The sequence below is a fragment of the Vulpes lagopus genome, chromosome 3 (genome assembly GCF_018345385.1).
Source record: "Vulpes lagopus strain Blue_001 chromosome 3, ASM1834538v1, whole genome shotgun sequence".
NCBI classification, from domain to species: domain Eukaryota; kingdom Metazoa; phylum Chordata; class Mammalia; order Carnivora; family Canidae; genus Vulpes; species Vulpes lagopus.
The window spans coordinates 114,316,200-114,332,045 of NC_054826.1; the positions used below are offsets into that span (position 1 = coordinate 114,316,200).

General features: G+C 40.8%; 1 protein-coding gene across 1 annotated transcript in view; it reads left to right on the plus strand.

Annotated features, from left to right (window-relative positions):
- Positions 1-15,527, plus strand: part of GPR139 (G protein-coupled receptor 139) — a 39,771-nt gene extending 24,244 nt beyond the window's left edge. Inside the window, exon 2 of the mRNA XM_041747385.1 lies at positions 14,593-15,527. Coding sequence (XP_041603319.1) covers positions 14,593-15,527 — 935 coding nt within the window. The remainder of the gene's footprint in view (positions 1-14,592) is intronic.
- Positions 15,528-15,846: the final 319 nt, after the last annotated feature.

Genomic DNA, 15,846 nt, shown 5'->3' on the forward strand with positions numbered 1-15,846 from the left:
ATGGTATCAAGGACTATGCTAGGCATTCTCCCTATATTTATTCTTTTAACGCTCACAGAAGCCTGTGATGGGTACCATACCATCATCTGTTTTATAGATGAGCAAACTGAGGCACAGAGAGGTTAAATAAATTGCCCAGGATGGCACAGCTAAAAAGTGGCAGAGGCAGGTTTGAACTCTAGCAGTCAGGCTCTGGAATCTGTTCTCTTTGTCCTTGTCTTTCTGGAATGACTTTGGGAGTCCCAGAAATACCTCTCTAATCCTCAGAATGGAAGGCATTACAGTTGTGGTCAGCTTCAGTGGTGTTTATAGCAATGGAACCACAGGTAGGTAGATTAATTATAGCAACATGCTCTAGATCCTATATATTAGTGATATTTGGGCTTTTTCCTAATATGATGTTACTGCCTTTCCTTTCTTTAGGTTAGAGACCCTTGATGCAGACCTAATACTGGAAAGCAGCTGGAGGTACAAAGTCACCAGCTAATTGCTGCCATTTATACACATCCTTAGCTTTAGGGCAACCAGCTGTCCCTAGGAAGTGGCCCCTAAGAAGAGAAGCCTTCAGGCTAGAATGACAGCATGGATCATTGGCTGAAGAATTATTTGTTAAATTTATCTGTTATACCTATTATGTTCCTAGCTCTTGACTGTGTCGCCCACAATCCTGCCTCCTCAGCTCATGCCATTCCTGGATGTTGGAGTGCCCGTCTCCCTGGTCCCCTCCTGTGGTGGGTCTGGTTGACACTCTCTGTGGGCCTAAGAAAATGCCTGGGTCAGCCTCGTTCACACTTGCTGCTTGGTCATACAAACTCTTTGTCTTTCTCACTGTCTTGCTAGCAGGAAAACATCTGCCTCCCCTCATCAACCACCTCAGCACTATGAATGGCACATAGCACACACTCAGCATATGCTTTTGAAATGCTAGAAGGCCCAGAGAAATGTGTGACTTATCCCAAGGCCACAGAGCTAGTAGGTAGCAGAACAGAATTCTACTTGGTCAACATAGATTGCAAGCTCCTTGTGGACTTGATCCATTTGTATATTTCCGCATAGCTGCATCACCCATGTCTGGCATAGTGCCTAGCTCATGGTGGGCAACTTGGAAAACATTTGTTGAATGAATAAGTGAGTGCCAACTTCATTTAATTCTTCCTTTATCCTTGCCTTCATGGAAGAAGACAGGCAACAGAAAATGAAGGCTTTGTGTTGACTGCATTTTGTATGCACAATTGATAAGCTATTTGCCCGAAGCTAAAAATACCTACCCCTGGCAGCCATTGGGAGGCAGATGGATGGTGCTTAGCACAAGATATTTAATCAAACAGCAACAACTCCGAGCAGAGCCACAATTAGCCTCTGACACCCCAGTGAACTCCAGATGAAGAGTCCAGAAGCCTCTGACTTCCTGTTGGTCCCCTGGAACCCAATGCCCATCACCCTGGGTCCACTAAACAGCACAAACAAACGAGCATCCTTTGTGCAAGGCAGTCACCAGCTGGAAGTCAGGGTTTGGGCATTGTGGGCCGAAACTGAGCACCTGGGACAAATACAAGGGAGAATTAGCCAGTGGGGAGCATCATTCAATATTAGAAGGGGCAATGGAGAGTGCCAGCTGATACACACTATTAAAAAAAAGAAGAAAGGAAGAAAGAACAAACTGACCTATTTCTATATAATGGTCAGTTCACTAGAGCTAATTACAGAAGCATCTGGACAAGCACGTGTGTCAAACGGGCTCTAAAGTCTAATAAATTGTTTTTGAATCCTGAGTCCAGCACACACTTGATATCTGATTGGACCAGTTTCTTAATTCACTGAGCGTCAGTGTTCTCATCCCTATAATGGGGATATTAATAGTATACATCTCTTAATGTTATGTGAGGATTCAATTTAAAGCAAGTAAAACGTCTAACAAGTGAGCTGCACATGGTAAATACTTGATAGAGGGGACCAGCTATTACTAAATATGCTTGGCTCTAACATAACCTATATAATATATGAGTATCTATGAACAAGAGAACTAGAAGAGGCATTTGATTCCTTAGCAACCAACCTCTCAAATCTTCAGTCTTTCTTATTCTAAAATAAAGGGATGAAAAGAGTATCTAATTTATTAGTAAATATTAAATACTGGATGTTTAATTTTAGATATTATATTAGATGATATTTGATATTACAGATCTGAGAAGTGCTTCATGAAGATGAAGGAAGGGGTTCAGGACCTGACACACAGTGGGCACTCATGTCTGTCAAGGGCCCTGAGAAAATGGTGGTGGGTCTTCCTGTCTGGTTCCTCTTTGCTTTTGCACAGGCAGTTCACTCTCCCTGAAGAGCCCTTCCTTGTCTTCCATGCCTGTCAAACTACCACTCTTCACTAGATGTGAGCTATGATACTATATTATTTTTTTTTTATTAGTAATAGGTTCATTTTGCAGATCTGGAAACTGATGTCCTGAAAAGGGAAGTGGCTTTTCCACAGACACTTAGAAGACTATGTCAGAACCCAATTGAAACCTGAGGCATATCCTAACAGAATTGGGATGCCAAGGCACACATTTTCCCCTGTCTTATCGAGATACAATTGACCTACATGGCTATGTAAATTTAAAGTGTGGAGCCTAATGGTTTGGCTTACATATATTATGAAATCATAGCCATAATAAGCTTACTTATCATCCTTCACCTCAAACAGCTACAGTAAGAAAAGAAAGAAAAAGATTTTTTTTTCCTTGTTATGAGAACATTTAAGGTCTACTCTACATTAACAACTTTCGCAGCAGTGTTAGGGACACTTTCATTGACAGAGCACAAATGAGTCAGAGGTCTTTTCTGAGACCAGTTCTCCCATCCTCAAGAAATTCACCAGGAGAATCCCCTGCCTAGACTTGCCAGTGCTTCTTCCTCCATGTCAGGCCTTCGCATAGTTCAGTTCACCACTGGTCATCACACTCACTCATGTTAACCATGGCCACTTACTCTGCTTGTGCCAGGCTCTGTGCTAAGAGCTTTATGCATGTGACTTCTTCTGATCCCCAACAACCCTCCAAACCAGACATGACTTTTATCCATACTTTACTGAGGAGGAAGCTAAAGCTCCTGGTGTTACTTGCTCAAGAATGCCAGCTAGAATGGAGCAGATGTGGGTGCTAAACCAGCTCTTCCAAACTCCATATTACATGCATGTGATTTTAAGGAGCCTGTAAGTCTTTCTGGTAAGTCTTGTGCTCTGCATCTGCTAGAGAGATGGCTCAAGCCCCATCCCTGTCTGTCTTTGTGACAAATCCTAGAGCTGAGAAAACACAGCTGCTTCCATTACTTATTATGGGACCTGACCCAGGATGGTACCACTGAGGGCTTTCAGAATACTTCTTTGACTTATCAGCTGTGCCATCTTGAGCAAGTGGCTAACCATCTCTTTATCAGTTTCCTCATCTGTAAAATAGAGACCAGAGCCTACATTTTCCTTACAATTTTCTTTATTTTTTTTAACGATTCTATTTTATTTATTCATGAGACACACAGAGAGAGCCAAAGACACAGGCAGAGGGAGAAGCAGGCTCCCTGTGGGAGCCCGATGCAGGACTCAATCACAGGATCCCAGGATCACAACCTGAGCTGAAAGCAGACGTTCAACCACTGAGCCACCCAGATGCCCCCCTTACCATTTCCTTTAAATCAATTCATTTTTAATATACTTAACTTATTTTATAAGCAGGTTTTTATCACTACCCTAAATAACATTTCTCTAATATCCTTTAAACTAAACACATAACTTTTAAAGTAAAACTCTTCATCAGTGAATGCCCCCCCAAAAAATCACCTCATCTCTATAGAGCCACCAGACTCATAGTAGGTGTTCGATGCATGGTAGTCATAAGAAAATGAATTTTGGCATGGAAAAGTATGGTTTGAAAACTTTTGAGTCTATTGGCTAACTTGAGACCTAGAAGTTGTCATGGTTACCCAAAGACACTGCTCCTCGTCAAAAAGTCAAAACCAATTTTTCAGTCAAGAGAATGCCAACCGATCAGCCCAGATGAATGTGATGACCAGCCAGTTACTAACTCACCTTTCCCCATTGCCTTGAGTCAGACTGCCCTGGCAGTCATCTTAGCTCTTGCTGACTATCCATCTGCAATGGGCAGGCTTACTAGGTCTCAACTCGTTCTGGTATATAATGGAAACTGCTGCTTTGTTAGGTTCTGGGAAAAGCCAGTAAGACTGGACCACCTTCCCACAGCACAAGTCCCTCCGGCAAATCCACAGCCTTCATTCCCCCATGACAGATATCACTAATCCATCCCAGCACTGCTAAACCCATGTCCAGCTTTAGAATATTTTTCAACAGGGCATGCAATAGCTACTACCAATCGATTGAAGATGAACCATGTTTTGCCATTCCAACCTCCGGGCTATGCAATCACCCTTCACAAGGGACCCTAGAAAGAAAGGAAATACTGCCCCTACCTTTGAAAAGAATCCACTCCAGTGCTAAAGGTAGTGACAAATAGGGGTCTCCACAAGAAAAATATAAAGCTACAAAGAAAATGAAAGAGCTATCAAAATAAAAACAAAATTTTAAAAGAACAAAGTCTATTTCAGAGAAAGCAAAAGACAACTGAATCATCCTGTAATAATGGCTCTCAAGGGCTACAGATAACCGCCAACCTTCTTCTCCACTGAGCAGAGAAACAAAGGGGGGGAGGGGTAAGGGATGGAATAGAGCTGCAGCTAGAAGGATCAGGTTAGAGGCAATGAAGCATTTCAGATAGGGTGACAGGGTTGTTAGTGCCTGGAATGATCCATGGAGGGAAACTAGAATCTTCTCTGGGATTCCTAGAGAGCTCAGACTCTCTCTGACTCATCTCTACTTCCAGCACAGGGTCTGAACTCTAGATCAGTAATCCTCTGCTGAACTGCACTGGCCAGATGTAATAAGTAACAAGAGGTAACATTTACTGAGTGCTCACTATGTACCAAAAACTATGCTAAGCATTTCACATGTTATTTCATATATCTTTATAACAACCCGTGAGGGTATATTTATTATGATGCCCATTTCACAGATATAGGAACTAAGGCTCAGAGAGATTAACCACTACACAACTTCTTCCAACTAAGATAGGTTCTTATATACCTGGATATTTTGGGTGACGTTCAGCCTGCAAAGAACCAAAAAAAAAAAAAAAAAGGACAAACAACAGCAACAAAAACCAAGTGACTTTTCAGAGCCCTCCCAGGATCTGGAAGGGGTGGGGAAATACTACCTGACCTCCGCCTCACTAGTCCACAGTTTCATGCCCCTGATAACCAGATGTTGGAAAGACATTCACATTCCCAAGCTTCTGCACCAAGGCAAGTGGAACAATGAGGAAAGAAGGGGGCCCCTGGCCAGCTAGCAGTGCCTGAGGTTGGAAACATAAGGTAGGAATGCCTGCCCTCAGGGAAATCCTTCCCTGCTCCTCTCCTAGGAGCCCTTGGGGCAGAGCCTCCTGAAGATTTTCTGGTACCTCCCACAAAGGCCAAAAAAGACTGAACATTAAATCTTGTCAGCATCACACTTTATTTCCTCTTCCTCTGCCCCAAGATCCAGAGTGGAACAGGTAACTGTGAGGAAGATTCTAACTTCCAAGAGGCAATGCCCATCACACAATTCACTCCCCAGCTGATCTAAACAAGGGCAGTGTTGACTTCTTGCCTGGGAGGCTTAAACATTGCTTCTCCTAGAAATCTGTCCTTGGAGCACCTCCCAGGAACCGCTAAAATAACATCACTGGAATTGCTTATAATGTCAGGGATCCTTGTGCTTCTGTAGGACACTGAGGGCTGAGTCTTCTAGTGCAAAAGACAGACAACTGTAAGGAGGAGAGATGCCTTTAAGTCACCAGGGATGGTGGCTGAACGGGGTGAAATGCACAAGAACATAATTTAGGATGTAGAGAAAGAGGATTTGCAGAAGGGAACCTCAGGAATTTAATCAGCCCTGATAAGAAATTTTCTATTCTTTTCTGAAGACCTTCATGAACTGAGCAACTGTAGTGTCAGGGGCCTGTTCCTGTTCACATAACTGCCGTTATTACAATCAAAAAGTTCTTGATATCTAACGTAAATCTTTTTGCAGCTTCAACTTGAGTTCTTTTTCTTTTTGCCTATTTTCTTAGCTGCCTTTTAGGAAGAAAGAGATAGAGGGGAAGAGAGAGAGAGGGAGGAAGATGGAAAAAATGTGTTTTCCTTTAAACTAGCATTTCTACTTTTGAGAATTTATTCTACAGGAATATAAAAAGATGCTTAGTGGCTAAAAAATAAGATAAATAATGGCCAGCCATAGGTGAATATTTCATGAATAATATTGACATAGGAGAGAAAAAAATCCATGATTTATTTCTAATTGAAAAAAATCAACTTGCACAACAGTTTTATTGTATGATCTCATTGTGTGGCAGTAATCATTATAACTAATTATATTTATAATTTGTGGTAACTGCAGTCACTTGGGGGTTCCACTGAGATGGACATCAAAGATGGCTTACTCACATAGCTGACAATTGATGTTGGATTCAGCTATGAGATCACCTAGGGCTTTCAACCAGGGTCTTACACATGGCCTTTCCATGTGACTTGGGCTTCTCATAGCTGAGTTCCAAAATGGAACATCTCAAGAACAAGTATTCAGAAGGCCTACTTATGACCTGGTCATACAGGGTCACTCCTGCCATAGTCTATTGTTCAAAAGTAAATCACAGGACCAGCTCCAATTCAAGAAGAGGAGACCACCCAAAGGCATGAATACCCAGAGGTATGGTTCATTAAGGACCATCTATGAGACTAGCTATCACAGTATCTTTGGAAAATGGGATTTGGGCAGACTTTTACTTTCCAATATCTAATGTAGTGGTTAAATATACAAATCTAGGAGGCCAAAGCCTAGTTTAATGTCCTGGCTCATCACCTGCTTGCTTTGTGACCTGAAACAAGTTATTTAACTTCCCTGAGCCTCGATACTCTTTTTTTTTTTTTTTTTTTTTTTTTTTATTTATGATAGTCACAGAGAGAGAGAGAGGCAGAGACACAGGCAGAGGGAGAAGCAGGCTCCATGCACTGGGAGCCCGATGTGGGATTCGATCCCGGGTCTCCAGGATCGCGCCCTGGGCCAAAGACAGGCGCCAAACCGCTGCGCCACCCAGGGATCCCTGAGCCTCGATACTCTCAAATCATAGTTCCAACCTCGATAGGTAGTTATGAAGATTAAATGCGGTATTATATATGAGATAGAAGTAAATGCTCAATAAAAGTGAGCTAATAATAATATAATTACATGCTGACATAATTAATTTTTTACATGTGTTTTGTTATTAAAAAAACTAATTTTCAAAGGAAAAAAAGGAAATACAGCAGAACTAAGAGAGAAAGAATATTCTCTCAGTCAGTGCTCTGTTCTGGCTACTTCTCTGTTCTGGCTACTTCTTCTAAGGAACTTGCAGGGACCTTATAGTCCTCACAAACAGAAAATAACTCTGGAAAACTTTGACCCTTTCCCTCTGTACCAGTAAGCGGTTCAGTGGTGGGGTCTGACAGCCAAACCTGTGTTGTTCTTTCAGCCACTCCCCAAATCCTCTGAAGCTTGAGCACAGTAAACTACAAATTACGGGAAATGAATTCCCCCAAGAATACAACCAAGAAGCTTTGCAATCACAGAACATGGGCTTTCTATTTATTACCCAGGAGCTTAAACCTGTCCAGTGATACCATTGACAGAAAAGATTTGCTTTTTAGAAGCACTGACATTTTGATTGTGAAGTTCACTGGGGCTTGCTTGGGTTTCCACAACAACAGAGTCTTGGGCAGGTCAGTTTGAGAGAAAAGCTGAGAAATAGAATTTCAGGCAGTGATGACTTGGATTTCTTTGTTTTTTCGCCCATTATAAATGCACACAGACCCTGTCAACATTCCTTTTCTTTGGGGAAAAATGTGCCATTGTGGAAATGAAGGGATATTTTGAGGTGGGTAATTATAGCAAATGTCAAACTTTAAGAGTTGAAAACTCTACCTTCTCATTTCTTTTTTCATAAAATCAATACACAGGCATCGTTCCATTCCCCTCTAGGTCTATGTGGCTTACACATGTTCTCTCATCCCAAGGATCTCCTAAGTATGCTTGATATCGCCTTGGGGACAAATCTAACTGTACAAAAGAAATGGGAAACTCAATGTCTGCAAGTTAGTTTCTCAAGAGAGGCAATTACTAGAAACTTAAGAAAATGTCAAATATGAATACCTGGCAATTTCGTTTGGAGATGATGACTTGCCTGACTTTAAGCATTAATTAGATGGGGCTGAAATATTTTTAAAGAGTTTGGATATGGAGAATTTTTTTAGCACCCCACTTCAAATAACATTCAATAGGAAAGTAAGAGACAGTGGTGAAGAGTCACTCCCTGCCGAATATATCCAGTATTTATCCTTCCTGCCTCCTTATAGGCTGGTGGGTGCAGCAGGGACACGAGAGAGAAATGACAGTACTTTTCTAAGTCAGGGGCAACCCAGGAAACAGGTATCACTTTCCTACAGCTGAGAAGCCTTTCCTATGACCAAAAATAACACAGAACTTGATATCCCATAACATCAGACAGAGGGTGTTATTCTGTATGTTGGGTGCTATTCTGTATGTTGGTAAATTGAACACCAATAAAAAATAAATTTATTGAAAAAAAAAACATCAGACAGAAGTAGAGTCACCTCTGGCTCCCCACGTTACTCAGTATGTGGCTTTGGTCAAATTACCTAAAAATCTAATCCTCAGTTTCCTCATCTCTAAAATGGGGATGATAATAGGACTGATAAACCTTCTTTCAGTTCCATAAATACCATGCTTACACTCACCTCAGGGCCTTTGCACTTGCCATTCCAACTGCCTAGAATCCTTTTCCCACCGATCTTTTTATGGCAGATACCTTCTCCTCACCCTTAATTGAACTCAAATCATTTTCCAATCTGAAAAATAATCTCCCATCAACCTATCTCATCCCTGGGTTTTATTCTGGATAGTATCACTATCTGAAACTCTCATACATTTTTATATTTGTTCATTGTCTGTCTCCCTCACTACAATAAGCACCCTGATAAAAGGGAACTTGTGCATTTTGCTAATCCTTGCATCTCCAACACCTCCTACAGTGCCTGGCACATAGTAAGTGCTCTGTTAACATTTGCTGAACGAGTGGACTCTCAGTCAGTAGCTAACATTCATTGAGAACTCATCACATGCCAGGCACTGTTCTAACCGCTTTATAAAAATTATCTCACTTAATTCTCAAAACCACCCTCTGAGGCAGATAGTCTTACTAATCCTATTTTATAAAGAAAGAAACTGAAGTGTAGAGAGATCAAATCAATCTTCCCAAAGCCAAAGAGCCAATAAGTAGTAGAGCCAAGACTAAACCCCAGCAGCCCAGCCCCAGACTCCACATACTTAATCCCAAGTCCTGATACTTTTAGCTTTGATAGGTAAGCATCAGACCTGATTTCACAGCTTGTGTTTATGAAACTCTGGCTGTATACGATTAGATCAAAGCAGCCAAACTTTTGACACACACCCTCCTGCAAATCCTTCACCCTTCATTCTATATCTGTTTACTAGCCCTCTTGTATCATTATATGTGTTCTTATTTATCTCTTTAATACTTAGCAACTTGTGTGTTTTCCTATACTTTGGAGATTCTAAATGTGTGCAATACCAACTTGTTTCTACCATGGGCCCAGGCACACAGAAGGTAGATGCTAAATACTTTTTGAAATGATTTCTAAATGAATAAAACATTTTGGAACACTTTTCAACAGAACATAGCAAGACTGTTTAATAAAAGAGAGCTCTAAATGCAAAAATGTATACAAAGTGAGTAAAAATCAATATAAGCTTTCCTTATAAACCCAACTTTTCTTGCTTTCCTCACCTTAGGGTCTTTGCACATGCTGTTTCCCTGAAACACACTTTCTACTACCACTCTTTATGCCTATTTACTTTCTACTGGTTCTCCAAATTTTACCTTGAACATTATTTCCTCAGCAAAGCTTTTATTGATCACTAATAGCACTTGCAACTTTCAATTATATATTTTCTCCTATGGCTCTTCAGTTGACATTTTTCTTGCCTAAAAGATTCTAAGCTCCATGAAGATAAGACCATTCATGTCTATTTTGTTCAACATCTCCTTTCAGGGCATAACTCATAGTCAATGCACAGAAACACTGCTAAATGCATGAATAAACTTTTGAAATTTCAAGTTTATAAATATAAAGAACTTTGCTTTAATGGGACATCTTTTCGCAAGAGTGACTTAAAGTAGAATTTACTCATTATTTTTCTCTTTTGCATACACTGTAATATGCCTGCATGGTACCCTCACCCTTACTTGAATTACCAATATTGCAGAGTGGTTTAGTGCATGGGTGTTAGTTCCTTGGCTTGCATCTTGGCTAATTAATATAATCAGACCTTAACTCTTCACCACTTCAAAATGTTATTTCAAAGTGCCTTGAACAAGAGCAAGAATAGCACAGACTTAAAAATAAAAACAAACAAAAAACTGACAGCAGCAAATACCAAGAAGATATGGAGCAACTGAACTCTCATACTCTGTTTTTAGGAGTGTAAATTACCAAAACCACTTTATAGAGCAATTCAGCTGAATCTGGAAAAGATACAGGTGCATATACTCTAGAACATAATAAATATACTTCTATATATGTACTACCCAAGAGAAACTCTCACATATAACTATTTCAAGTTGTTAACTACAGCAGTTTTTAATAGCAAAACCTTGAAACCAATTTAAATGTACATTGTTATATATATACACACATATGTCTACATAATATGTGTATATAGGCATATATATTTGTACATGTGTGTCTCTATAATAGGCATGTATATAGAAATATATAGAGACGTGTGTATATGTGTATAGATATATCTCTATGTATGTATATGTGAATAGATAAATCACAGTAAATTTATACAATGGAATGCTATATAGCTGTTAAAATGAGTGAATGAGGGATCCCTGGGTGGCGCAGCGCTTTGGCGCCTGCCTTTGGCCCAGGGCGCGATCCTGGAGACCCGGGATCGAATCCCACATCGGGCTCCCGGTGCATGGAGCCTGCTTCTCCCTCTGCCTGTGTCTCTGCCTCTCTCTCTCTCTCTGTGACTATAATACATAAATAAAAATTAAAAAAAAAATTTTAAATGAGTGAATGAGAGCTACATGTATTAACAAAATAGGTCTCAAAAACATAAGGTTGAGTAGAAAAAGCAGCCTGTTGAATGAACAGTTCACTATAAATTAAGGGTATGCAAATGCAGCCCTGAAAATTACTGCATGGTGGTTGCCTCCAAGGAGAGAACAAAAGGGGAGGGGGGAAAGAATAGGCCTGGGGCAATTTCAAGGAAACCATTAATTGTATCTATAGTGTAAGCTGTTTTGAGTCTGGGTGGCTCAATTAAGCATCGGCCTTCAACTCAGGTCAGAGTCCTGGAGTCCTGGGATGGAGCCCCAAGTTGGGCTCCCTGCTCAGCAGGGGTCTGCTTGTCTCTCCTCTTGCTTGTGCACTCTTTTTCAAATGAATAAATAAAATCTTTTTAAAAAAAATAAAAATAAGGGGATCCCTGGATGGTTCAGCAGTTTAGTGCCTGACTTCGGCCCAGGGTATGGTCCTAGAGTCCCGAGATTGAGTCCCACATCAGGTTCCCTGCATGGAGCCTGCTTTTCTCTCTGCCTGTGTCTCTGCCTCTCTCTATGTGTGTCTCTCATGAATAAATAAATCAAATATTTTTTAAAATTAAAAATAAATAATAATAGGTAGATAGGTAGATAATAGATAGATGATAGATAATAGATGATAGATAGATGATAGATGATAAATAGATAGATAGATAGATAGATGATAGATAGATAGAATGTTCCTCATCATATTTTAAAATTTTTACAACAAAGGACACTATCAGGAGAGTGAAAAGATGGGGCATCTGGGTGGACCAGTTGGTTAAGCATCTGACTCTTGTTTTTGGCTCAGGTCATGATCTAAGGCTCTTGAATTCGAGCCCTGCATCCAGCTCCACACTGGAGCCTACCTAAGATTCTCTCTCCATCTCCCTCTGCCTTCCCTCCACCCCCTACTCGCACTCTCTCTCAAAAAAATTAAATTAATTGGGGCATCTAGGTGGTTCAGTTGGTTACCTCTGTCTTTGGCTCAGGTCATAATCCCAAAGTCCTGGAATCAAGCCCCACATCACGCTCCCTGCTCAGCAAGTTTGCTTCTCTCCCTCTCTCTGCCTCTCCCCCTGCTCATACTTTCTCTCTCACTTGCTTTCTCTCAGATAAATAAAGCCTTTTTAGAAAATTAAATTAAGGGGATCCCTGGGTGGCTCAGCGGTTTAGCACCTGCCTTTGGCCCAGGGCGTGATCCTGGAGTCCCGGGATCGAGTCCCACGTCGGGCTCCCGGGATGGAGCCTGCTTCTCCCTCCTCCTGTGTCTCTGCCTCTCTCTCTCTCTGTCTATCTCTATCATAAATAAATCTTTAAAAAATTAAATTTAATTTTAAAATAAAATAACTGAAGCAAATATGGCAAAATGTTAAAATTGGTTTAATCTGAGTGTGAGTGCACCAGCATGTATATATTACAAGATAATTTTATAAGTGAACTATTGTATAATATTTTAAAAGGTAAGATTGAGAAACGGAGATGCAGATGCCAGCTCTGCCTCTGGACTTCAGAAAAGGGACATAAATTCTCTGACAGTTTTGCTAAATAGAATTAATAGTGTTGACTGTGAAAATTAATGAGCTTAAAAGTGCAGAATGACTTCTAGATATTACCCATTGGAATATCACTTTAAAGCCCCTAACAACCGTGTCTTATTCAGAAAGATATTTGTTTTTAAAAATGATCAGAAATCGGGATCCCTGGGTGGCGCAGCGGTTTGGCGCCTGCCTTTGGCCCAGGGCGCGATCCTGGAGACCCGGGATCGAATCCCACGTCAGGCTCCCGGTGCATGGAGCCTGCTTCTCCCTCTGCCTGTATCTCTGCCTCTCTCTCTCTCTCTGTGACTATCATAAATAAATAAAAAAAAAATTTAAAAAAAAAAAAAAAAAAGATCAGAAATCATATGCATGCATTTTCAGGGGTGCCTGGCTGGCTCAATCAGAAGAGTGTGTGACTCTTGAACTTGGAGTTATGAGTTCAAGCCCCACATTGGGTGTACAGATTACTTAAATAAATAAAGACGTTTTTAAAAAGAAAGGAATTATATGCATAGATTGCCAAAAAATTGGAATACCAAAAAATAATTGCTACTCTTTGTTCCAAAACTATATACGTGCATTACATAGACATATATAAGGACAGACTATTTATTACTGTGATTACCCTAAGGGAGGGGTACTTGGGTAGTTGGAGAACAAGAAGGAAAATTTACTTCTCTCTGTTATTATTTTTAATAATGTACTATATTGTGGATTACAGCTGTTCCTCGATTTATGATGGAGTTACATCTTGGTAAACCTATCATAAACTAAAAATGCCTTTAATTCACCTAACCTACTGAACATTATAGTTTAACCTAGTCTACCTTAACTATGCTCAGAACACTTAAATTAGCCTACGGTTGGGAAAAATCATCTAACACAAAGCCTGTCTTATAATAAAGTGTTGAATATCTCATGTAACTTATTGAATACATACTGAAAGTGAGAAGCAGAATGGTTGTACAGGTACAGATGGTTGTAAGTGTGTCACTTTTAAGTGCTCATGATCACGTGAATAACTGGGAGCTCTGGCTTGCTGCTGTTGCCCAGCATAACAAGAGAGTATCATAACGCATATCGCCAGCCCGGGAAAAGATCCAAATTCAAAATCCCAAATACATTTTCCACTGAATGCCTATAGCTTTTGCGCCATAGTAAAGTTGGAAAATCATAAGTCGAACCATCATAAAATGGGGACCATCTGCACCTACTCTAAAAATAAATAAAATTTATCTTTAAACTAATCTGAAGGTCATGACCTTCTCTGCTCCTTCAATACTAAATCTATATAAAAAAAGGAAAGGTCCTAAAATCCAAGTTCCAAAAAGGTTCTTAAGAGTAACCTCTTGCATGATTTAAGACCTCTCCCACCTGAACATGTGAAGTAGGGAAAACCATCCCACCCCATATTTTCCTACATACACTCAGACAAAAGAGAGAGCATGGGATTTGGGATTAGGAGATCTAAATTTGGTTCCTGTCCCCAGCACTTACTGTGTGACTCTAAGTGAATTCCTAAAGCCCTCTAACCCCCAGTTTCATTTCTGAAATGAAGACAATGGTAGCACCACCTCCAATGATTATGCGAGGAATAAATAAACTATAATACGAGTATATAACTTTGTCTGTAGGAGGTATAATTTGTCATGTGGAGATTGTCCCTCAAAAGCATTGGTTTGGTCCCTTTGGCTTCCATGGGAGTACACATAAGCTTATGTCTGCAACCCCGTAGTAGCCAATAAAGTCATCCTACTTCAGAGATAAACCAGATTCTCTTCTCTCCACAGCAAATATCCTGACAGTGATCATCCTGTCTCAGCTGGTAGCTAGAAGACAGAAGTCCTCCTACAACTATCTCTTGGCACTTGCTGCTGCTGACATCTTGGTCCTCTTTTTCATTGTGTTTGTGGATTTTCTCTTGGAAGATTTCATCTTGAATATGCAGTTGCCTCAGGTGGCCAATAAGATCATAGAAGTGCTGGAATTCTCATCCATCCACACCTCCATTTGGATTACTGTTCCATTAACCATTGACCGGTATATTGCCGTCTGCCACCCGCTCAAGTACCACACAGTCTCCTACCCAGCCCGCACCAGAAAAGTCATTGTAAGTGTTTACATCACCTGCTTCCTGACCAGCATCCCCTACTACTGGTGGCCCAATATCTGGACTGAAGACTACATAAGTACCTCTGTGCATCATGTCCTTATCTGGATTCACTGCTTCACTGTGTACTTGGTACCCTGCTCTATCTTCTTCATCTTGAACTCAATCATTGTGTACAAACTCAGGAGGAAAAGCAATTTTCGCCTTCGTGGCTACTCCACAGGGAAAACTACTGCCATCTTGTTCACCATTACCTCCATCTTTGCCACACTCTGGGCCCCCCGCATCATCATGATTCTCTACCACCTCTACGGTGCACCCATCCAAAACCGCTGGCTGGTGCACATCATGTCCGACATTGCCAACATGCTGGCCCTTCTGAACACAGCCATCAACTTCTTCCTCTACTGCTTCATCAGCAAGAGGTTCCGCACGATGGCAGCTGCCACGCTCAAGGCCTTCTTCAAATGCCAGAAGCAACCTGTACAGTTTTACACCAACCATAACTTTTCCATAACAAGTAGCCCCTGGATCTCGCCGGCCAACTCACATTGTATCAAGATGTTGGTGTACCAGTACGACAAAAATGGAAAACCTATAAAAGTATCCCCGTGACCCCCTAGGCTTGGCACCTAGTGCCTCTGTTTAATCTATTTCCAGATGGGAGGGTAGCCCACTTAAGAGTGCTAACCTGATTTCCTGTCTCCATGGACTGAGCAACTCTCAGACTGGTAGATGAGAAAAGATGAAAGAGAAGAAAGAAAAGCATCAATCTTGTTTTCATTTACACATTTATTTTCACAATGTCACTTGACAGAAAAAGTTCCTACCAGTTTGAAGATGCTTTGGAGGTTGTATCATCATCCTGTGGCCAGTAAGGACACACGGTAAAGAAATAGTCTATGACTTTGCCTTGGCACCATCCACAGCCATT